The sequence below is a fragment of the Stegostoma tigrinum genome, chromosome 43 (genome assembly GCF_030684315.1).
Source record: "Stegostoma tigrinum isolate sSteTig4 chromosome 43, sSteTig4.hap1, whole genome shotgun sequence".
Taxonomy (NCBI): domain Eukaryota; kingdom Metazoa; phylum Chordata; class Chondrichthyes; order Orectolobiformes; family Stegostomatidae; genus Stegostoma; species Stegostoma tigrinum.
In genome coordinates, this window is record NC_081396.1 from 9,713,539 (window position 1) to 9,738,823 (window position 25,285).

Below are 25,285 nucleotides of genomic sequence, written 5' to 3' on the forward strand. Positions count from 1 at the left end.
TAGGATACCCAAAACTTCCTCTTTTAATATTCCTATAATGTTCAACAAAGTTAAGATTTTAATGAAAGTATTAAATAGTGATTCTTACAGGTCTCCCAACATTGGGAAGAGAATATAATTGTGGACACATACATGGAACCATAGAATTCTGACAGTGCACAGAGAGGCTATTTGGCCCATCTAGTCTTGCATCCCATTCTATTCCCATAACCCCACATGTCCTATGGCTAATCCACCAAGCCTACACATGGCTGGACACTATGGGCCAATTTACTATGGCCAATCTAACTAACCTACACATCTTTGAACTATGAGAGTAAACCAGACAACCCAGGAAAAAAACCAAACAAGGGGGGAATGTGCAAACTCCACACAAATAATCACCCAAGCCTGGAATTGAATCTGGTGTCATAAGGCAACAGATTATATTAGATTTATTTATTTGTCACATGTACTAAGGATAGGAATACATGAGTACAGTGAAAAGTGCACAAAATCGCCAATCACTGGCGCCCACTTGGTTACAAAAGCCAGAATTAAAAGATTTAACAGAGCCAAAAGGTAAGCAAGAAGAAAAAGTCCAGAACCCAGAGGAACAAGTCCCATCTCCACAACAGTGCAGATCGCACAATGCAATCACCAGGCCACCGTTGCACTTTACCAGCCCATTCTTGCCACCAACTGCTGCTGACACACCAGGCCGCTCTCACCGTCGACATCGCTCTGGCCCACACTCAATCCGCTGTCACTGCAGGACACAGCCCGCGCATTCAGCTCCCACCACACGGTACCCGGTCACAACCCAACTGCTCTTCGAGTCCTTAGGTACGTAGTTAAAAGGGCAGGGATGGGGCGGGGAGATAGAATTACGACAGAGAGGTGAGAGGAAAAGAATAGAAAGGGAACTAGCGAATAGAATGGAGCTCTGAATGGAGCGATTTACCCTGCCACTTTCTTGCTCTTTAAGTGCTAACCATTGAGCCACCCAATCAATATACAACACTTAACCTGATAAAGGCAGTTTCTCTCCAATTCCCACGTGGTTTTGTGATTTTCTCTATTATTCTAACTGGGACATCATATTAATTATGCTCAATCACATTCAGGAGCACTGGAGGAATTTTACTGTCCGATTGAATATTCTCATTATCTGCTCTCCCCTTATGGGAAAGTCTAGGACCAAAGGGGTCTCAAAATAAGGGGTCCCACATTTAAGGCAGAAATAAGGAGGAATTTCTTCTTCCAGAGGATTGTGAATGTGTGCAGTTCTTTATTGCAAAGCGCTGTCAAGGCCAAGTTGTTAAATATATTCAAGTCTAAGATTTTTAATCAGTAAGAGAATTAAGGGTTATCAGGAAAAGGGAGGAAAGTGGAGTAGAGGATTATCAGATTAACCCTGTTCTCATTGAATAGCAGAGCAGATCCAATAGACTGAATGACCTGTTTCTGCTCCTACAATTTATGATCTTATGGTGTTTGTAAATCAGCAGCAGAACTCCTATATATCTCTTGTTCTTGAACATTCACTCTCGAAAGAAATGGGACAAAGCCAGATTTCTTAAAAGGCAAAGTCTTTTGTTTATATTGTCACTGTGTTGCCAGTGGAAAGTGTTAATTTTTTGACTCACTTTCACAAATGTTCACAATCACATCAACTTTATGTAACCTTTATTTCCAGTTCAAAGATCCAAACACCAGTTTAGTCTTCGTTTTTCCAATTCTTTTGGCATTTTCTCAGCTTTGCCCAAAGTTTGCTTCTTATTTTGCTCTTTCTCCAGGTGCCTTTATTACAGCATAATATAATAAAACTGTTGAAAAATAGGACTGAAAAGATTTGCTTTCAAAAGTAAACAAAAGCTTCAAACTTTTCAGATTAAAAAGAGGTAATGAGAATGGAGTTTCCCACTGCTTGTGAGCTCCTGATCATAACCTTAATTCTGTAATTATCTTCAGGGAATCACTGTGCTGCCTTTACACTGTACAAGTAAGTTGTTATTCATCATGAGACATTTACTGCCACTCAGTAATTATAACATTTCACTCTTCTCAGTACAGAAGCTAGTAGAATTTTCAATTAAATACCATTTGGACACTTTTCTTGCAGCTGGCATATGTCCACTATTTATCTGACACTACAGAAACAGCACTGTAAATAAACTGTTTTAAACCTGACCCTCCTTATCATGCTGAGTGAGATCTCCCTGTGGTAACTGCAGTTTCCTCTTGCACCTCAGTTTTTATAAACTCCCAAGATTTTAGCATCAAATGTGTCCTGTGCAAAAGGACCCGAGCTCCCAGCGAAGGAGGTGGTGAGGGTGTGACAGCCGATCAGAGTTTCTGTGCTTGAGCAGGTCGGTTGGAATATTAGTACTGACAAGTGTCTTTTCACTTGCTCAGGAATCAATGGCTTTTTCAAGTGTAAAATGAGGGTTTCTCATCTGACACAACAATGACAGGAAGCTGCAGAACAGCATCAGGCAGAGAATGCGAGATTTCCAACTCAGGAGTATTTTTAGTCATCCATTTACTGCTATCAGTGAGGTCTTCATTGCCTGATGATATATTAAGGCGGCAATTTTGGGAATGTTTGGGCCAAGCACCCTCTTGATCCCATCATGGCATGTAGATTTCTGTTGTCATGGAAAAATTGAAATTCTTAATGTAGACAGATTGAGCGTTTACTTGCACAGTATCTGGCCTATTGCATAACTCTCTTGGCTACTTTCAAGTGAGGCAGTCTTCTGGTGGTTGTGTTAATATTGTGCATCAGGTCGGTTTTGCCACACATCATTCTAATTTGGAAATATATCACTGTTTCTTCACTGCACTGGGTGAAAATCCTGGATCTCCTTTCTTTACTTCACTGTGGGTTTCCCTCCACTTCAAATGACTGCAGCGATTCCAGCAGGTAGCTCCATCACTGCCTCCTCACAGGCAATTAGGGATGAGCAATGAACATTGGTCTAGCCAGTGCTGCCCGAATCTCGAGTGAACTTTTAAAAATTTGCAATGAAAATCAATTTCGGACTGAAATATAAATTTATGATTTTATTGTAAATGAGTTTTTGTTGAAACATTTTTAAATTTTGTCTTTCATGGGGTCTGGTCATCACTGGCAAGTCAGGGAAGTGTTGTACATTCCTTGTTTCGCCTGGTACTGAGTGACTGCAGGTAAATAAAATGCAACCGCATTGCTGTCTGGAGTCACATGTAGGCAAGACCAGAATAAGATTTCCTTCCATAAACAGCATTAATGAACTAGATGGGTTTAAATTTAGGGCAGCACGGTGGTTAGCACTGCTGCCTCACAGCGTCAGGGACCTAGGTTTGATTCTACCCTCAGATGCCTGGCTGTATGGAGTTTTCACATTCTCCCAGTGTTTGTGCTGTGCTTTCCTCCTACAATCCAAAGATGTCCAGGTTAGGGGGATTGGCCATGCGAAATGCAGTGTTATGGGGCGGGTCTTGGTGAGGTGCTGTTTGGATGAGGGTGGCGGTCAGTGTGGACTTGATGAGCCAAATGACCTGCTCCCACACTGTCAGGATTCTTGGAAATTAAACTGGATTGAGTGTAAGCAGCACAGATACCTTTTCAAACAACAGCCACAAAAAAATCAGCGACATTTACAGAATACTAATCTCCAGCCTTTCATAGGAGTTGTTAACACGGTTAGCAGCAGGATTTAACCCCAGTTGTCATTTATGAACTCGCTGATGTGTCAACAGGTTTGATGGCTGACTGAAACCCTTCCCACACACAGAACAGATAAATGGTTTCTCCCCAGTGTGAGTTCGCTGGTGTATTACCAGGTTAAAAGACTTTGTGAAACTCCTCCTACACACAGAGCAAGTAAATGGCCTCTCCCCTGTGTGAGTTCGCTGATGTATGAGCAAATTGGACGGATGAGTGTATCCCTTCCCACACACAGAGCAAATGAAGCATCTCTCCCCAGAATGAACTCGTTGATGAGCAATAAGATTGGGTGAAGACCTGAACCTTTTTCCACAATTTGAGCAACTGAAAGGCCTCTCCTCAGTGTGTGTTTGTTGGTGTTCAAGCAAATGGGAGGATCGAGTAAATCCTTTCCCACACTCGGAGCAGGTGAATGGTCTCTCACCTGTGTGAACTCGCAGGTGTGCAGTGAGGTTGGACGAAGACCGGAACCGCTTTCCACAACAACTGCAAGTGAACGGCCTCTCCTCCGTGTGAGTTTGTTGGTGTGACTGTAGGCAAGATAACTGGGTAAATGCCTTCTCACAGACCGAGCAAGTGTACGGCTTCTCACCTGTGTGACTGCGTCGATGATTTTCCAGCAGAGATGGGTAGTTGAATCCTTTACCACAATCTTCACATTTCCATGGTTTCTCCATCGTGTTGCTGTACTTCTCCGAGTTGAACAATCATTGGAAGTTTTGTCCACTCACAGAACGCACATAAACACACAGTCTCCGTTGTGAATGGTGCAATGTCTGTTCAGACTGCACGACTGGTTCACGTATTTCTGGTACACTCCTATTTTAGGGGACTGGCGGGTTTGCTTCTCGGGTTTCACAGTATCTTTTCAGTCGCACCGGTATCTAAAACATTTTCGCACATGCAGAACATAAACCTCAATCCTTCCACAGAGGCTGATCATATTCATCAAGATCCGAGTCTGCCTCTTCATTTGTGTTTCCCCTCAAGCATTCATCCTGCATAAAAGGAGTTCACAGAACCTGTGAAATCAAACCGCATGACTTGGTGGGAAATGCAAGCAAGAGCATTTACAAAATCCTCCGCTCACTCAGCTGGAGGGCAGCGCAGGCGCACTGCAGCACCGGCGAAGGGCGGGCACACTGTCCGGAGCAGGCGCAGTGAAGCTGTTACCCGCTGTTGGCTCGATCCTGTCTCGTTTCGGAGCAGCAGCCGCTGACGTGGGGTCGGCGAGGGGAAGAAAACCGTGCGACCCCTCGCTCTGACCCCGGTTGCCCTGAAAACCTTTGTCTGGACGAGCACGGGCAAAGGGTGGGTGGGTGGGGGAAACAATGAGTGGGGGCGGAGCTCCGCACCCGTTCGCCTATCCTGCAGCATGGAAGCCGAGGGCGTCACCGCCGAGCGCTATGATTCCTATTGGCTTCTTCAGCCATTTTCCCGCCCCCAAGGTTGTCGTTACAGTGCGTCTCAATGCCCAATGAGCGTCGAGAGCGAAACTACTTCCGCTGGTACAAACTCAGGTAGTGAATCAGTGTCTTTCATATTTTGCATTTCTTCTCGCATCCTGAGAGGGTGTGAAGGAGGGGAGAAGCTGTTCATTTATAGCACAGTAAGTCAAACGAAGTGAACCTAGGGAGCGGGCAGATTTTGGAATGGTTAGTTCTCCAAACTGGGCCTGAACTTTCGAGACTATCAAAGAATCAGATCAGTTGTGATTTACAGAATGCTTCAAGGAGCAGATAGGTAAGATGTTTCCCCTGGCTTGGGTGTCAAGAAACATGGGACTGAATTTTAAAACTACGAGCATGCCATTTAAGATCAAAATGAGGAGTTTTTCATTTTAAATCTGAGATATGTGGAAACTCAGCCCTTAAGAATGTTTAGAGTAAAGATCAATGCAGTTCTTAATATTAATAGCATAAAGGGTTAAATGGATACTGTGGGTACAAGGCTTTGAAGTATTTGATCAGCGATGACCTGTTTAAATGGTAAAGCAGGTTTGGCAGATTGAACGTCCTCCTGTTGTTCCTATCAGGCCTCTCTCTCTTAAACCTGTTGTCATTTTCACTCCCATAGCTTGGTACATTTAGTTTTCTGGTTAAAAGGATGGACTCTATCGTAATGTTCACAATAAAGGTGATGGTTTCCCAAGAAAAGACTCAAAACTTTGAAGAGGACAGTAAATTCATATAATACCAAGATATATCTAGTGTTGTTCCTTAGTACATATTTGATGTATAGTTCTCTAAACTTTATTTACAATTCTTTCTAGTCTTATAATACAGTACAATATGTTTCTAGTGATTAATTCAATATGGCACAGGAGTCTATTCAGCAAACTGAGTACACACTAACTCATCGGATCGATCCAGTGAGTTCCATGACTGTTCTGTATCCCCAGAGCCTTACAAGTTGTTTTTTAACCTCAGCAGCCATACAATTTCAATTTGATGTCATTGATTGTCTCTGCCTTCGTCTTGCTCATTGGCTCTGATCTCAGGTCATGACTGTACATCTGGCACTGTCTCTAATCAGAAATGGTGTACTGTATATAACAGGCTTTTTTTAAATATACACGAATATGTGCATATGTATAGGGAGAAGATTTTCAGAATTTTGTGCCCTGGAAAAGAAATGTTAAGTGTGGATCTGTCAGTTATCCTGAGTTGGTACTTTCAAGACCATTAGTTACAACAGACTGAGCTTGGAGGGAGAGAGAGTGGGAAAGTTCCTCTCACCTTTTAGAGATAGAAGAAAGAAAGAAATTAGAATTACCTGTTCTGAGTTTACATCCTTTACTGACAATCCTAACTTTTGTAAACTCCTTTTACAGTATGTTGGAAGGGGAGGATTTGCAGACAGAGATTTCAAACCAACAGCCGTGTCAAGATCAGACTGAATCACTTAATTGTTCAAAATGTGACTTTCAAAGGTCTCTGCATCTATGAGACAAAATGGCATTTGTCTGTTTTGCCTACATCATTAGGTTTTAAACATCAGTAAGTGGAAAAACAGGAGATATAACTGAGTGAGACTGCTATAGTGCATTGGCTATGCAAAGAAACTGGAGCAGTTACACAGCCTGAAAACAAATTCCACCGTTCACAATGGGGAAGAGACAGTACATGTATGTTGTGTGCAGATGAAGCTTCCACTGATCATTTAACCTGAACATACAAGGAACACCCACACCATGGAGAAACCATGGAAATGTGAGGACTGTGGGAAGGGATTCCGCTCCCCATCTGTGCTGGAAACTCATCGACGCAGTCACACTGGGGAGAGGCCTTTCACGTGCTCCGAGTGTGGGAAAGGATTCAGTGATTCCTCCACTCTGAAGAGACACCAGCGGGTTCATACGAGACAGAAGCCATTCACCTGCTCCATGTGTGGGAAGGGATTCACTCAGTCCTGCCACCTGGCGCTACATCAGCGAGTTCACACCGGGGAGAGGCCCTTTACCTGCTCTGAGTGTGGGAAAGGATTCACTCAGTCATCTGTGTTGCTGAGACACCAGCGGGTTCACATCGAGGAAAGGCCATTCACCTGCCCCGTGTGCAGGAAGGGATTCACTCAGTCATCAGACCTGCTGACCCACCAGCGCGTTCACACCAAGGAGAGGCCATTCTCCTGTTCCACGTGTGGCAAGAGTTTTGCTCATTCATCCACCCTGCTGAGGCACCAGCGAGATCATAGCGGGAAGAGGCCGTTCACATGCTCTGAATGTGGGAAGGGCTTCACTCAGTTTTCTGACTTGGTGCGGCACCAGCGGGTTCACACTGGGGAGTGCCCTTTTATCTGCTCCACGTGTGGGAAGGGATTCAGTCAGTCATCCAGCATGCTGAGACACCGCAGCAGTCACACCAACGAGAGACCTTTTGAATGCCCTGACTGTGGGGGTAGCTTTAAAACAGCTGAGGACCTGTTGGTGCACCAGCGGATTCACACCGAGGAGAGGCCGTTTGGCTGCTCTCACTGCGCCAAGAGGTTCAGAACAGTTTCCAGCCTGCGGAGACATCAGCGAATTCACACGGGGGAGAAGCCATTCTCATGCTCAGTGTGTGGCAAGGGATTTACTCAGTCAACCAACCTGCTGACACACCAACAAGTACATGAATGATGACAGTTTTTGGACTCTGCTTGTTAACCATATCTAGGGCTGAGTCCTGTTCATCCTGACAGTAGGTGAGGTGGGCGAGTTGAGGGTTTCTTTCTGCTGGACTGGCCACTCTCACCACTTTGCTTCCAGTGAGGCCGATGCTCTTTGAATCTGAAACTGCACATTCCCACTGAAATGATCCTTTAAAGTTAATGATGCGATTGTTTTTCTCTTAAATCCATGATAGTACATCATCTTGTTTTTCCATCCATCCAGGATAGATCTGAAATATGTATATTTGTCTCTGTTCCATCGAGGCTCCAGCACAGGGCCAGACATGTCGGCTCGATTGACCTCTGTCAGTATTTATGTTCCACCTGAGCCTGCACCCACCTCTCTATAGCTCCACCTCCATCAGCACATCCCCTGTTCCAGGAACTGCCAAGCCAGCAGCTCACAAGCCTTCTTTCCAGATAAAGCAGGGCAGTTGTGAATCTAGATTGTTCTGAAGAATTTCCTACAGCCCTGCCCTGGGGAAGGGCGGGGTGGGAGCTCTCCAGCCACTGGCCCAGTCGAGCCTGTCGAAAGGAGCAACAGTGAGGGTGAGCCATTTTGTGGCCATGCCTAAAACCAAGCGGTGCCTAAAATTAAACTCTGTGTCGATCTGTGATGCAGGACTGAGGGGACGTCACTCCCTTCCAACTGTGGGCAAAATTTTAAGGGGTTGTCAATGCACTGAATCTTCTCCAAATGCAACTCGAAGCATGGAAACCAGTAGCTGGAGTTTTGTCCTGTTTAAGGAAGGGCATAACTTATTTCCTTCATTATGGATTTTGCCAATACAAGTGATTGTTCTTGTCACAGGTGAACAGCAATGTTTCTTGGTGAAGGAGACCAGAACTGCACACAGACTCCAGGTGTGCTCTCGCCAAGCCCTGCGCAGTTGCAGTAAGACCTCCTTGCTCCTGTACTCAAACCCTGTTGCAATGAAGGACAAAGTTCCATTTGCCTTCCTAACTGCTTGCTGCACCTACATATTTGCTCTGAATAACTGGTGTACAAGGACCAGCAGGACTCTTTGCACATCAACATTTCCAAATTCGTCAGCACGAAAATAATATACTCTGCCATTCCGATTTTTATTTTTATTTTTATCTATCAAAGTGGATAACTTGACAATATACTGTGCGTCTGCACGAGTTTGCCCGTTCCCTCAATTTTCTAACCCCCCCCCCACCCCACCAAAGTCTCTTTATGTTCTGAGATAATGGGGACTGCAGATGCTGGAGAATTCCAAGAGAATAAAATGTGAGGCTGGATGAACACAGCAGGCCAAGCAGCATCTCAGGAGCACAAAAGCTGACGTTTCGGGCCTAAGGCCCGAAACGTCAGCTTTTGTGCTCCTGAGATGCTGCTTGGCCTGCTGTGTTCATCCAGCCTCACATTTTATTCTCTTTATGTTCTGCTCACTCTCAATTCCCCTAGTTTTGGGTGAATAAACTTTACAAGTATTATATACGATTCAGCAATCCAAATTATTGATGTAAGCTTTGAGTAGCCATGCACTGATCATTGCAGTGCTGTACTTGATACAGCTAAAGACTCCGAAATGATTCATTTATTTTTACTGTCTGTTTCAGATCTGTGAACCAGTTCTCAATCAATGCAAGTATATTACTACCAATCCCATGTGCGTTGATTTTGCACACTAACCTTTTACGCGGACTGTTATCAGAAGAGTTTGAAAAGTTCACTTGCTCCCATCTACTGGTTTTCCTATTCCTATTCTATTGGTTATCCTTAAAAACTCCAGTAGTATTGTCAAACATAATTTCCTTTTCATAAACCCATATTGGGTTTATGGATCCTGCACATCCTTCGTAATTTACTTCTGCATTTCCTCGCTACTGATGTCAAGCTCATCAGCCTTTGAATCTAGGAGAAATATTTCTCTATTCTGTCTGGAAAAGCCAAGAAAATCATTGAGACACACACATGCACACGTGAGTGAGTGTTCTAGTGCTGACTGGAGAAAGATCTTCAATCAGCTACACAACCTAAAAACATGTTGCAGCATTTACAGTGAGGGGAGGCTGTGTACAAATGCTCTCCATCCATCCTGCTGACAGGAGCAAATTTACACCAGGGAAGGACCACTTACCTGTGTCAGAAGAGACTCACTCAGTCCTTTCTGAGGCTTTGGCGAGTTCACAGCAGGGAGAGGCTGCTCACCTCCTTATCAGCCAGTTTGAGACACCAGTGAGTTCACAAATGATCAGTGTTACAATTCGGCAAGAAGTGATGAACAGAGGGGAGTCAGTTCAGCCTCCTCCATGGGCCGCATCAAAATTCTCAGTTCCTTTTGCTTGCTGCTCTACCCCTCTGTCTCATTTAAAAATATAATTTCCTTTGTTTTGCTGTTAAAGGAAGGAAGCAATCAATACAATGCAAAGAAACAGCAAATTCGTTACCTGTTAAAAGCAATTTTTAAAAAAAGAACTGGATGTTAAGCGTACAGCTTTTGTTTAGTCAATTGTGCCCACACACACAGGTACACAGTTAAAGAGAAATGGTGTGCAATGTAAAGGAGGATAAAAGAACATAACCTTGAATGTCTGTGGTTGCTTTGAAGTTTAACTTTTGTTTAACGTGAGTTGATATGGTTTTGTTTGTCTTTCGGTTCCAGTCGGATGGAGTGAATGTTGCAGTGACTGGAGACAATTTCATTCATGGCTAATTTTCTGTCAAGCGAGAATTTTTTTTTAGAACAGAACTGGGCACTACTTTCAAAGGGAGAGAAAGTTCTTATTCTGGACGTTTGTGTAAATTCCTGAATGTTTTTTTTTAGATCTCCTTCTTGAGTAAAAACCACATGCTTTCTAATCATGGCTACTCCCAGGAGACCCAATTTTGTACCATAACTACTTATTTGGCACTTTTTCAAGTGCCTTGTGAAAATCTAAATGCATTCTCGACAAAACTGTTTATGTTGAACCCCTAAATGTGATTTGGAATTCATTGTCTGGAAGTCAACTGGAAGAAAATTCAACAAGAATCTTCAAAAGGGATTAATTGGACATTTTGTCAAAAGGGGATAAAATGCAAGGCTAAGAGATTAATTGGATACCTCTTCCAAAGAGTCAGCATGAACACAATGGGCTGAATAGCCTCATTCCACGTACTATGAGCCTTGTGTACATTTCAAGGGGAGGGAGAATCATCTTGAATTGTGGAATGACATATAATCAAAAGCAGGAGAGACCAGTTTAAGCCTGAAATCCCCCCTTCACATTCTCTGAAGTGGCAGATGAAATTTAATGCAGCAAATGGTCCAGGAAGGATTTACAAGGACGTTGCCAGGGTAGGAGGGTTTGAGCTACAGGGAGAGGCTGAATAGGGTGGGGACGTTCTCTGTGGGAACATCAGAAGCTGGGGGGTGACCTTGATAAAGTTTGTAAAATCATGAGGGGCGTGGATAGGGTGAATATCCAAAGTCATTTCCCCAGGGTGGATGATTCTGAAACTAGAGAGCATGGATTTAACATGAAAGGGAAGAGATTTAAAAGGAACCTAACGGGCAACTTTTTCGCACAGACGGTGGTGCGGGTGTGGAATGAGCTGCCAGAAGAGGTGATGGAGGCTGGTACAGTTACAACATTTAAGAGGCATCTGGATGGGTATATGAATAGGAAGGATTTAGAGGTATATGAGCCAAATGCTGCCAAATGGGGCTAGATGAATTTAGTATGTGTGGTTGGCATGGACGAGTTGGGTGGAAAGGTCTGTTTCTGTGCTGGACATCTCTATGACTAAGTGTAAGTGGATATGATTTGACAGAAGGATGAGGGTGAGGTGACATAAATCGAATGCAGGGGTCCAAAGACTGATTAGGAACAGAGAGACCTTGGAATTCATGTGCAGAGATTGGCGAAGGTCGCAGAGTAACAGAAGAATTAACAGATCAGATGGGAATTTAGACTCAGAAATAGGCAGTGAAGTTCTGCTGAACACTTTTTAAAGCTCAAGTTAGATTGGAGTACTGAGGCCAGATCTTGACACCACACATTCGGGACAATGTTAAGGTCCCCAACAGTGCAGAGCAGGTTTGCCAGAAAGGTTCCAGGGATGAGTAGATTATCCAGAAGGTGAGAATAGAGAAACTGGGAATGTTCTCCTTGAAGTAATAGAATTTGAGGATAGATTTGATAGAGATGAAGATAATAATGACAGTTTGACACAAAGTAGACCAGGAGAACATCTGTTCACATTGGCTGGTGTTACAGGGACAAGGATGAAACTTAAGATTTTGTGCAGGGGAAATGTAACATTCAGAATTTAGAAATCTCAATGAAAAATGTGGTTGTCAGAGAGGGAATGCACTGCAGCCCCACTGTGCTGGGCTGGAGTTACCATCCAATCAGTGCCTTCCACTGGAATATCATTCAGCTCAGTTGAAACAATCAACAACCATAGTCAGAGCAGTAAGCAATCTCTATGTGACTGCCACGGGAGCTCAAGACTTACTCATTGAATCCTTTCCCAGACTCAGAGGGACTGTGAATTCTCTCTCCCTGATGTGAACCCACCTGTGTTTCCAGAGGCTGCAGGAAATGGTGGGTTCCTTTCCCCCTTCAGCCTAGGTGAGGAACAGCCGCTTTCCGTGTGAACTCGTCTGTGTTTCTGGAGGTTGGATAAATGAGTGAACCCCTCACTGCACTCTGAGCAGCAGAATGGCCTTTCTCCAGTGTGAACACATCGGTGGGTCAGTGCATTGGTAGACTGAGCAAATCTTTTCCCAGGCACAGAGCAGGTGAATGGCCCATGTTCAGTGCGAATGTATCAGTACAACAACAGGTTGGATGACTGAGTGACTCCCTTCCCACGTTGCTGAGCAAGTAAACAGCTTCTTCCCAGTGTGAACTACCTGGTGGTCCTGCAGGGTGGGATGATTCACTGAACCCTTTCCCACATACGGACCGGATAAATGGTCTCTCCCTGGTGTGAAACCGAACAGGATAATGGAGTGAATCCCTTTCCACTTGTGGAGCAGTTGAATGGCCGCTCCCCATTGTGATTATGGTGATGGGAGTTCAAGTGTAGAGGGAACTCGGAATCCTTTCCCATAGTCTCCACATTTCCATGGTTTCTCAGTGCGACAGTTGCCCTTCTGCTTTTCCAGGTTCAACAATTAGTTCAAACCTCGGACACATCAGACGTGTGAACGTCCCCCTTCACTGTGAATAGTGTGATGCCTTTTCAGGTTATGTAATTGGTTAAAGGTCTTCTGGCAGTTGGTACCCTGAACTCCCTCAGTCTTACTGTGACTGTATCCTGCTGTTTTTCAGTCACGTTAATATTTAAAAACCACTGAAACGAACAGAACAAACATTTCTTTTTCCGGAGATAATGGGAACTGCAGATGCTGGAGATTCCAAGATAATAAAATGTGAGGCTGGATGAACACAGCAGGCCAAGCAGCATCTCAGGAGCACAAAAGCTGACGTTTCGGGCCTAGACCCTTCATCAGAGAGGGGGATGGGGGGAGGGAACTGGAATAAATAGGGAGAGAGGGGGAGGCGGACCGAAGATGGAGAGTAAAGAAGATAGGTGGAGAGGGTGTAGGTGGGGAGGTAGGGAGGGGATAGGTCAGTCCAGGGAAGACGGACAGGTCAAGGAGGTGGGATGAGGTTAGTAGGTAGCTGGGGGTGCGGCTTGGGGTGGGAGGAAGGGATGGGTGAGAGGAAGAACCGGTTAGGGAGGCAGAGACAGGTTGGACTGGTTTTGGGATGCAGTGGGTGGGGGGGAAGAGCTGGGCTGGTTGTGTGGTGCAGTGGGGGGAGGGGATGCACTGGGCTGGTTTAGGGATGCAGTAGGGGAAGGGGAGATTTTGAAACTGGTGAAGTCCACATTGATACCGTATGGCTGCAGGGTTCCCAGGCGGAATATGAGTTGCTGTTCCTGCAACCTTCGGGTGGCATCATTGTGGCAGTGCAGGAGGCCCATGATGGACATGTCATCAAGAGAATGGGAGGGGGAGTGGAAATGGTTTGCGACTGGGAGGTGCAGTTGTTTGTTGCGAACTGAGCGGAGGTGTTCTGCAAAGCGGTCCCCAAGCCTCCGCTTGGTTTCCCCAATGTAGAGGAAGCCGCACCGGGTACAGTGGATGCAGTATACCACATTGGCAGATGTGCAGGTGAACCTCTGCTTAATGTGGAATGTCATCTTGGGGCCTGGGATGGGGGTGAGGGAGGTTTTCCGGACTTGTGTACTGACAATATTTAACTGCAGTGAATCAAATGAGTGTCAGATCTTGACATGAAGTTTGTTTCGAGACTTCAATATCCTAATCCTCCCCTTCGATTGTCCTGTGAAAGGCATGTTCAAATTTCTTCAGGTCAGATCTTGGCCACGTGTACCCACATGGGCCCCAGTTACGCCTGTCTCTTCAGGGGGTTTGTGCAACTTTCCTCATTGCAGTCCTATTCCGGACCCCTCCCACAACTCTTTCTCTAATATGTCAATGATATTTTCGGTGCTGCTTCCCTCTCTCATCCGGAATTGGAAAAGTTATTCGATTTCACTTTCAATTTCCATGCTGCCCTCACTTTTTTCGCCTGGTCTATCTCTGACTCCTGCCTTCCCTTCCTCTAGATCTCTGTTTCCATTTCTGGGGATGGATGGGCCACTAATGTCCACGATAAATCCACTGACTCCCACAGCCACCTGGACTATGCACCCTCACACCCTGCTTCCTGTCAAAACTCCATCCCATTCTCTCAGTTCTTCCATCTCCAATGCATATGCTCAGATGAGGCCAATTTTGACAAGGCAGCCTACACCACGTCCACCTTCTTCCTCAACTGAGGATTCCCCAGCTCCGTTGTCAATAGGGCTCTCAACCGGGTCCGAGCAGCACTTGCACCCTCACCCCTTCTCTTCCCTCCCGCATCAACAATAGGGTTCCCTTTGTCCTTACCTACCATCCCACCAGCATCCACATCCAGAAGATCATAGAACATAGGACAGTGCAGGTTATTCAGCCCATGATGTTGTGCCGAACTTTTACTTAAACCTAAGGTCTATCTAGCCTCCACCCCTACTTTATTCTATCATCCATATGCCTATCTAATATCACGGTAAATGCCCCTAATGAAGCCGACTCCACTACACTCTCCGGCAATGCCATCCACACCCCTACCACTCTCTGAGTAAAGAATCTACCTCTGACACCTCCCTGATATCAACCTCCTTTCACTTTAAAACTATGTCCCCTTGTGAAAGCTACCTCCACCCTGGGAAAAAGTCTCTGGCTGTCCGTCCATACCTCTGATCATTTTGTACCCCTCTTTAAAGTCACCTCTCATCATTCGAAAGAGAAAAGCCCTAGCTCTCTCATCCTTTCCTGGTAAGACCTTCCCTCCATTCCAGGCAACATCCTGGTAAAACTGCTCTGCACCTTTTTCAACGCTTCCACATCTTTCCTATAATGAGGTGACCAGAACAGGGCACAATACTCCAGATGTGGCCAAACCAGCTTTTGTATATCTGGAGCATAACTTCACGGCTCTTGAATTCAATCCCTCTCTTAATAAAAGCTAACACACCATTCGCCTTCTTAACAACTCTATCCACCTGGGTGGCAGCTTTCAGGGGACTGTGAACATGAACCCTAAGATTCCTGTGCTCCTCCACACTGCCAAGAATCTTTCCGTTAACCCTGTATTCTGCTTTCAAGTTTGTCCTTCCAAAATGAATCACCTCACACTTTTCAGGGTTGAACTCCATCTGCCACTTCTCAGCCCAGCTCTGCATCCTATCAATGTCTCTGTAACCTAGAACAGGCCTCAGCACTATCCACAACTTGACCCACCTTCATCTCATCCGCGAACTTGCTAGTCCACTCTTCCGCTCCTTCATCCACGTCATTTACAAAAATCACACATAGAAGAGGACCCAGAACAGATCCTTGTGGTACACCACTCATAAATGAGCACCATGTTGAATACTTTCTGTACACTACCACCCTTTGTCTTCTAAGGGTCAGCCAATTCTGAATCCAATTTGCCACATTTCTACCTGTCCCATGCCTCCTTTCCTTCTGCATGAGCCTACCATGGGGAACTTTATCAAACGCTTAAATCCATGTATACCACATCCACTGCTCCACCTTCATCCACATGTTTGGTCACCTCTTCAATCACGTTTGTGAGGCATGATCTCTGCCCCACAAATCCATGCTGACTATCATGAATCAAACTGCCTTTCCAAGTAATCATATAATCCTATCTGTCAGAGCCCTTTCCAGTAATTTGCCTACCAATGACATAAGACTAACTGGCCTGTAATTTCCGGGGTTATCCCTGTTCCCTTTTTTGATTAAGGGAATGACATTTGCCTCTTTCCAATCTTCTGGCACAACGTCAGACACCATTTCTACCACCTCCAGCGAGATGCCACCACCAGATACACATTCCCCTCCCTTGTCTGCCATCTGCAGGGACAGTTTCTCTGGGACACCCTGCCCCACTGTTCCTTCACCCCCAACACCTCCCTCTCAGCCTTTCAGCACCTTCCCCTGGAAGGCGTAACTGGCAAAGATGTAACACCCTGCCCATTTATCTCCTCCGTCCCCACTATCCAAGGGCCTGAACCTGCCTTCCAGGTGAAGCAGCACAATCTCAAATCTAGTGTGCTGCATTCACTGCTTGCAATATGGTTTCCTCTACACTGGGGAAACAAAGCATAAACTGGGTGACCGCTTCGCAGAACATCAACGTTCTGCCTGGCAAAAAAGACCTTGAGCTTCCAGGTTGCCTGCCAGTTTAACATGCCATCTTGTTCCCTGACCAACATCTCTGCCTCAGGCCTGCTGCAGTGTTTCAGTGAAGCTCAGCGCAAACTGGAAGAACACCTCATTTTCAGCGTGGGGACCCTGTAGCCCTCTGGACTCAAAACGAAGTTCAATAATTTTAGGGCCTGAACTCTCCCATGTCCTCGCCCCCTACCTCACACACCAGACCTTGCTTTCATACAGCTTGCCATTGCACACTACCTATTGTTAGCCAATAATAGTCTCCATTAATAGGTATTCACCCTCTAGCCAGATTGTTATCGACTCCTTTGTCTGTCCAACTGTTCTTCTGTCTCTTTGGGCTCTATCCCCACCTATAGTTTACTCCTTTCTGCTTCCGACCACCCTATCTGCTGCATATACACCAACATTTTCTTAGCTACAATCAGTTCTGAGGAAGGATCACTAGATCTGAAATGTTAACTCTGATTTCTCCTCACAGATGCTGCCAGACCTTTCCAGCTTTTCTAGCAACTTCTGTTTTTGTGTCTGATTTACAGCATTTGCAATTCTTTTTGTTTTTATTCCACTGTTATCACTGGAACAGGATGCAATCAATGATTTTGAAATAAATTATTCATGCATGTGAAAGAAATAAACTTGCAGGGCTCCATGGATCTAAGGGACCAGTAGGACTCATTGGTTCACACTACACTGAGTCAAATGCACTCCTATACTGTATATAAAACCTGTAAATTATTACAAAACTAAATGTAATAATAAATATACATTATAGAACAATGAATAATAAATTGAACATGTACCACATCAAAACAGTAGCCATATATCTTCATCCTATTCTAATTAACTGGTCCCTTAAATACTCCTGATGAGAGGTTTTGGCCCGAAACATTGACTTTCCTGTTCCTGTGAAGCAGCCTGACTTGCTGTATTTTTTCAGCCTTACACCTATGGACTGTGGCTTCCAGATCTGCAGTCTTTATTGTGTCTAGGGGGAACCACCCTTTTAATTGTGAACATTAGGAAGTTAGCCTTTTTTTTCAGACAGACAAATAAATATGTCAAACTGAGTGAGGAAAAGATGACAATGTTTTTAAGAGAGAACGATAATCGTGCCAAACTTTCGAGACTCTGCCCCCCTCCCTGGATTCCGAACCTTTTCATTCAGCGTCTGGAAGTCAATCATTTAGTCACAGAATGAGAAAAGAACTCAAAACAGGGAGAAAAGACGCTGTGGTGCTTACAGATGTTGGACAGAGGAGGAAGTTGTAAATCTTCATTCAAAGAGAGAGGAGCAGCAGCAGCTTTGTCAGGCAGGAATGGGCAGCTTCAGAAGCTCATTTTCCAATGTCTGAATTCAGACATTAGGGGTGATGTGGAGGTGCCAGTGTTGGATTGCGGTGTACAAGGTCTTAAGACTCTGAAAGCTTGTGTTTTAAAAAAAACCAGTTCGACCATATCGTGGTTCAGAGATAATAGGAGCTGCAGATGCTGGAGAATCTGAGACAACAGGTGTAGAGCTGGATGAACACAGCAGGCCAAGCAGCATCTTAGGAGCAGGAAAGCTGACATTTCGGGGGTTTAGGCCCGAAACGTCAACTTTCCTGCTCCTCTGATGCTGCTTGGCCTGCTGTGTTCATCCAGCTCTACACCTTGTTGTCTCGACTATATCTTGGTGTTGAGTGATTTCAGACATTAGGGGGAGCTCTGATTGGCAAGAGGACCAGATGCCTTCTGATTTTTCATTGGACAACCTCTTGCTGAGGAATGGATAATTCCTGGGACATCTGTAGTTCATGATTTCATTCTACATGTGCACAGTCCTGGGTCACCAATCGAACGATTACCCCCTTCGCGTTGGTTCTTCAGGGAGCCAGAACCACCTGAAAACAGTGTTAAAACTCCTGATACAGGGAGGGTAATTAAGGGTGGGGAATGTGGTGGCCCTGCAGTAAAAATTAATATATGTGGAGTAGGCACTAAGTTTGAGAAAGATGCGGAACAGTTTAGCTAGACAATTTGTTAACTTCATGTATCAAGATTTGAACACCTGACTGGCACTGGGGAAGTCAATATGTGAATATGAAACTGAACTTAAGCATCTTCAGGAAAGGAGATTTGGCGAAGACGTAGAAGAAAGAGGAATTAAATAAGGTTACACACTATAGGTTAGAGTGGAACAGTTTGGGAAGGAGAAATATAACAAAAATTATGAGTTCTGGATTTCTACCATTCACTCAATGAAGTATTTTGGTAATCTCTTGTAAGAGAAGGAAAGAAAATAACTTTTAAGTGGGAAATCCAAACTAAACATCACTGCAAAACATGATGGAGTATAAGATTTAAGGGTTGGAAGCAAAACATTACAAGGGGAGGGGATGGCTTAGTAGTATTATCAATGGACAGTTAATCCAGAGACACAGACAATGTTCTGAGGACCCACGAACACATTTTTAACGTGAGAGGAGCGAGATTTAAAAAAGACAAGAGAGGCAACCCTTTTACACAGAGGGTCATTCATGTGCGGAATGAACGTCCCAAGGAAGTGGTGGATGCGGGTACAATTACAATGTTTAAAAGACATTGTGATAGATACATGAATGGGAAAGATTTGGAAGGATGGAGCCAGGTGCAGGCAGGTGGAGAGAAGTTTAGTTTAGGATTATGTTCACCGAAGGGTCTGTTTCTGTGCTGTATGACTGTATAAGAGACATCTGGCCTATCACATAAGAGGTTTTTTATTCTTTCACAGGATGAGGGCATCGCTGGCCAGGCCAGCATTTACTGCCCTGCCGTAATTGCCCAGAGGGCAGTTCGGAGTTAACCACATTGCTGTGGGCCTGGAATCACACTTGGCCAGACCAGGTAAGGACGGCAATTTCCTATCTCTAAAGGACATTAGTGAACCATATTGGTTTTTCCCAACAATGGGTTCGTAAACATTAGATTCTTAATTCCAGATATTTACTGAATTCAAATTCCACCATCTGCTGTGACAGGATTCAAACCCAGTTCCCCCAAATGTTTTCCTCTGTCTCTGGATTGATAGTTCAGCGATAATACCACCAGGCTATTGCCTCCCTGACTGGTTCCAGATTGGACAAATGGGTGGGAGAATCAGGGAAATGCTAATTTCCATGGCTGCAAATTACAGTCTTTTGTCTGTTTGTTAACAGCAGTGTTCTTTATTCTTTGTTATTTATTTCTTTGAGTCGGCCAAAATACGAAGAAGCTTGTCACCGTCTCTGAAGCGAAGGTTGCAACCGGCAGTTTGTTCCTTCTTCTTAAGCAAAGTATGTTGTACTGGAGCCAGCATCCGTTCACCTTTAGGAACGGTCTTCTCACAAAAGCCTTCTATTGCCCATCCAGTGTCTCTTTGTATATTTAATTCTGGGTGCTTTTGTAAATAATTTTTTCCGCTTTGACCAAGATCTTTATATCACGTGGAGAGGTCCTGGATGACTGGCGAGTAGCTAACATTGTTCCTCTGTTCATGAAGGGAAGAAGGGATAATCCGGGTCAGTCTCATATCGGTGGTTGGGAAACTATTGGAGAGAATTCTTGCGCATTTGGAAAAGCATGGCCTAATTAGGAACAGTTAGCATGGCTTGTGCAGGACAGGAGATGTCTTACTGACTTGATTGAATTTTTTGAGGAGCTGATGAAGATGCTTGTTGAGGATAGAGCAGTGGACGTGTCTACTTGGATCTTAGTAAGGTTTCGACAAGGTGGGTTCACTAGGGAGATTAAGATGCATGGGATCCGTGGTGACTTGGCTACGTGGATTCAGAATTGGCTTCCCAAAGAAGACAGAAGGTAGTGGTGGAGGGGTGTTTTACTGGTTTAAGGTCTGTGACCAGTAGTGTTCCACAGGGATCCATACTGGGACCTCTGCTGTTTGTGATATGTGTATAAATGACGTGGATGAAAGCGTAGATGGGTGGGTTTGTAAGTTTGCAGCCAACACAAAGATCACTGGAGTTATGGATAGTGTAGAAGGTTGTCAAAGGATGCAGTGGGATATGAATCAGTTGCAGATACGTGCAGAAAAATAACAGATGAAGTTTAACCCAGGAAAGTATGAGGTGCTGCACTTTGGTACATCAAATGTAAAGGAAAATATACAGTTAATGGCAGGACCCTGAACAGCATTGAATTACAGACGACTTCAAGTCCATAGCTTCCTGGAAATGGTTACACAAGTAGGTAGGGTGGTGAAGAAGGTGTATGGAATGCTTGCCTATATTGGCTGGGGAATTGAGTACAAGAGTCAGGATATCATATGTGGCTTTAAAAGACTTTGGTTAGGGTGCACTTAGAGTATTGTATTCAATTACTTTCACCACATTACAGGAAAGAGCTGGAGGCTCAGGAGAGGGTGCAGAAGAGGTTTACCAGGGTGCTGCCTGGATTAGAGGGTATGAGCTACAAGGATAGGCTAGAAAAACTCTGGTTGTTTTCTCTGGAGCAGCAGATACTGAGGGGAGACTTGATAGAAGACTGTAAAACTATGAGATGTAAAGATAGGTTGACAGTCAGAATCTTATTTCCGGAGCTGAAATGCCTAATAGTAGGGGGTATGCATTTAAGATGAGTGGGATAAAATTCAAAGGAAGTGTGAGGGTCAAGTTTTTCACACAGAGTAGTAGGAGTCTGGAATGTGCTGCCAGGGTTGGTGGTGGAGACAGATATGATAGGGGTGTTCAAGGGACTTTTAGATAAGCACATAAATGTGCAAGGAATGGAGGGATTTGGACCAAGCACAGGTAGAAGGGATTATAAAATCATAGAATCTGTACAGTGTGGGAGGCCATTCAGCTCATTGAGTCTACATTAAACCTCCAAAGTGTATCCCCCTCAGATCCTGCCCTACTACCCTACGTTTCCCATGGCTAATCTACTTAACCTATACATCCTTAGACACTGCAGGCAATTTGGCACAGCCAATCCACCCTAACATGCACATCTTTGGACTGTGGGAGAACACCAGAGCATCTGGAGGAAATCCATGCAGACACAGAGAGAGTGTGCTGGGAGGCTGGAAGCGAACATGGGTCCCCGGTGCTGTGAGTTAGCACTGTTAGTCATTGAGCCACTATACCACCCAGTTTAGTTTAATTAGGTGTCATTGTTGTTGTCTGGTTCTTCTTTAAAATAAATTAGTCAACTCCTACTATAATGTTAGGAATGAATTTGCCTCGGTGTCCCACAATATCGAAGTGGTCAAACCAATTTGAACACAAGCTGGTAACAATGCAAAACAGTCTCACTTTATTAGAAACAAAATTACAATAACCTTTAATACTAAACATACTATCCCTAAGCCTCTTTGACTCCTTAAGGTTATAATACTTCCTGAGTGTCTTGTAAATTCACGCAGTTGCTCTCTCTGTGGCCCTGTCTCTGGGGCTGCAAATTTGCTTGGTTCCTGTCTGCCTCAGGATGATCAGCTGGACTCTGCCTTTTGCCATTTTGTTCCCCTCGGAGGCCTCAGACGATTCCAAGAGATTGCAAGTGCAGTTCCAAGGGAGAGGTTTGCAGGTCAACCTTGTTTTTTATACTTTTTACCTGGTTTCCTGGAACTTTCTACTGTTCTGGATAATCAGTTTAATTAACTGTTTGAAACAAAAGTCAATCATTTAAATGGCATGTTACTGCTGTGTAACAGAACAGTGTGCCTTTCTGTATGGGCTGTCCTTTTGTTTAGTAGATAAATTGTCGGGGGTTATGTCTGTATAGAATAACTGCTGCCTTTTACATTTCGCTGATGACCTGGCTGCTTTGTTTGCACTGTGTCTGGTGTGTTGATTTTGTGTCAGAGTTTTACTTGGCTAATGTACTCAGCATCCCTTGTTGTTTGGCCAAGTTAACAGACTATCTGTGTTTTAGCAGCCAAGATCATGTTCAGCGCAACATTGTGGGCCATAGGTTCTGTTCCTGTATTGTATTTTTCTGTGTTCTATGCCCGCACCCTGGCAGTGAGAGTGCATTCGGTGTCTTGAGTATGTCAGACCAGGAAGCCACTTTAGCAGCAGTTTTTATGTACCGAGCAAGAGCTATTCCTATAAAATTCAATTCATTTTATAAAATTACCATACTGTGCTTTTAGGAGAGTGAGGACATTACAGGCTATTCAGCCCATGATGTTGTGCTGAACTTTTACCTAAACCTAAGGTCTATCTAGCCTCCACCCCTACGTTATTCTATCATCGATATGCCTATCTAATATCAGCTTAAATGCCCCAATGCAGGACGGTTGGTAACCACAGGACATGACTTTAAATTGTAAATGAGCAAGGGCTGATTACGCAGCCCTGCAGGGCATCGATGTGAGGAGAGTGATTCGACTCATCAAGACCTAACTACCATCAGTCTTTAAATGTGGAAGGAGAAACAGTTTGACTGTTTTGTCTACAAAGAAAGGTTTCAGGCAGTAGTGTGAGGCTTCAATTGATCACCAACCTGGAGATGGACAGCTATAACTGGGGGATGAACAGCATTAACGTGTCACACTAAAGCTGGAAACTTGGTACCAGAAAGAGTCATATTGAACTGGAAACCTTATCTTTGTTTCTGTCAGATGCTGCCAGACCTGATCAGTTTGTCCAGCAGGTGACAGTGTATGTCAGCAAGCACAGTAGTGGTGAGTGGGGAGAATAGGATGGGATGGGTGAGGAGAAGTTGGCATGAGAAAGCATACAGGCAGAAGTCTTTCAAATGATCCTGTGCATCTAGGAAGATGCTGGTCAGGAATTGCATTGCAATATTTGAAAGGTAACGTGGGAACTAATGAGGGATTCACGGAGGAGCTGTGATCTGCTGGTGATGGTAACATTGCAAAAATTGAAATATCTGGACTATTTTTAATATTTTGTGCAGTCAGAAGATAAACTTGTGGTTAAATATGAGATCAAGATTGTGAACAGTGTGGAGAGAGAGAGAGGGAGGGTCAATTCAAGATTAGAATTTTCATCTCCCAGGTTATATCTGAAGGATATTTCCTGTCCTCTAATATTGGATACGGAATAAGCAGTCTGATAATTTGACTTGACTAATTATTGTTATGTACCAAATACAATGAAAAGTATTGTTTTGCATGCTAAACAGACAAATCATACCTTTCACAAGTACATCAGAATAATAGAACCAATGCAGAATATTACAGCTACAGAGACGTTGCAGAGAAAGAACAGCTCTCGTACATGAGAGGTCCAGTCATAAGTGATAACAGCAGGGAAGAAGCTGTTCTTGAATCTGTTCCAAAGTTTTGTATTTCTGCCCAATGCAAGAGGATGGAATAGAATATAATTGGGGTGGGAGGGATCTTTGATTATGTCGGTTGCTTTCCCAAGGCAGCAGGAAGTATAGATGAGGTCAATGGAAGGAAGGCTGGTTTTCGTGATGGACTGGGCAGTGTTCGCCACCTCCTGTAATTTCTTGTGGTCTTGGGCAGAGCAGTTACCATACCAAGCTGTGACATAACTGGATCAGATACTTCCTATGGTGCATCTATACACGTTGGTAAGCATCACTGTGGACATGCCGAACTTCCTTAGCCTTCCAATGAAGTAGAGAAGTTTGTTGCGCTTTCTTGACTGTAGCATTGGTGTGGATGGACCAGGACGGATTGTAGGTGATTTTTACTCCTAGGAGCTTGATGCTTTTGACCACCTCCACCTTAGCACCATTGATACAGACGCGGGCATGTCCTTCACTCCACTTCGAAGACCAGCTCCTTCGGTTTGATGACATTGAGGGAGAGTTTGTTGTCTTTACACCATGTCACTAAGCTCTGTATCTTTTCCCGTACTCTGTGCCCATTGTTGTTTGAGTTCCCACCCGCTACGGCGGTGTCATCATCAAATTTGTAAACTGAGCTGAATTTGATCACACAGCTGTGAGTGTGTAAGAATGTAGTAATTCCTGCAATGTTAATAACCTTAAGACTGCTTATCCCATACCCCACACTAGATCAAAGAAATTTCCTCCAGTAAAACATGGCAGGACCAAAGCCATTTTCCTACAAATTCCATCCCCGAACTTGCAAATCCATCCCTCTCGCTGGGAACTGCCTGAGGCTGAACCACACTGTTCACAATCTTGATCACGTATTTAATCCAAAAATGAGATTCTGGTCGCATATCACAGAGATGTCAGAGAGGCTGAGATTATTTGCCTATGAGCACAGAAGGTTGAAGAGTGATTTTATGGAGGTGTGGAAGGTTTTCAGCTGGTTTCGGCCACATAAGCAGAAACCATTTCCGATGCAGGACGGTTGGTAACCACAGGACATGACTTTAAATTGTAAATGAGCAAGGGCTGATTACGCAGCCCTGCAGGCATTGATGTTGAGGATTATTGTAGAGCAGTTGTTGTTGCCTATCCTTACTGATTGCAGTCGGGATGTAGAGGATCCAGTTGCAGAGGTGGGGAGCAGAATCCTCGGTCTCGGAGTTTGGAGATGAGGTTCGTTGGAATTATAGCATTGAAGGCCAAGCTAAAGTCAATAAATAGGAGTCTGTTTGGCAAAAGTGGAGGAATGTAGAAGGATTGGCGGTGAGGTGAAAGTGGGTGTTGTCAGTGTACGCGTGAAAACTAACACAGTGGTTCTGAATTATGTTACCTAGTTGTAACCTGAAATAGGAGGAGCCGAGAATAGATTCTTGGAGAACACCAAGTC

General features: G+C 44.4%; 2 protein-coding genes across 2 annotated transcripts in view; one reads left to right on the plus strand and one right to left on the minus strand.

Moving 5' to 3' along the window:
• Window positions 1-25,285, plus strand: part of LOC125448995 (uncharacterized) — a 100,794-nt gene that overhangs the window by 14,664 nt on the left and 60,845 nt on the right. The window contains exons 5-14 of the mRNA XM_059641836.1: window positions 531-825; window positions 1,954-1,984; window positions 4,135-4,206; window positions 5,069-5,214; window positions 6,868-7,809; window positions 8,658-8,741; window positions 18,427-18,523; window positions 22,047-22,138; window positions 23,186-23,248; window positions 23,713-23,874. Of these exons, the coding sequence (XP_059497819.1) occupies window positions 531-825; window positions 1,954-1,984; window positions 4,135-4,206; window positions 5,069-5,214; window positions 6,868-7,809; window positions 8,658-8,741; window positions 18,427-18,523; window positions 22,047-22,138; window positions 23,186-23,248; window positions 23,713-23,874 (1,984 nt within the window). The remainder of the gene's footprint in view (window positions 1-530; window positions 826-1,953; window positions 1,985-4,134; window positions 4,207-5,068; window positions 5,215-6,867; window positions 7,810-8,657; window positions 8,742-18,426; window positions 18,524-22,046; window positions 22,139-23,185; window positions 23,249-23,712; window positions 23,875-25,285) is intronic.
• On the minus strand, window positions 416-4,977 carry LOC132206813 (zinc finger protein 664-like). The gene has a single exon (XM_059641880.1). The coding sequence runs from the start codon at window positions 4,369-4,371 to the stop codon at window positions 3,697-3,699; it is 675 nt and encodes a 224-aa protein (XP_059497863.1). The 5' UTR covers window positions 4,372-4,977; the 3' UTR covers window positions 416-3,696.

Excerpts from the sequence above, each read along its gene's own strand:
- LOC132206813 (XM_059641880.1), bottom strand. The coding sequence starts at position 4,371 with ATGGAGAAACCATGGAAATGTGAAGATTGTGGTAAAGGATTCAACTAC.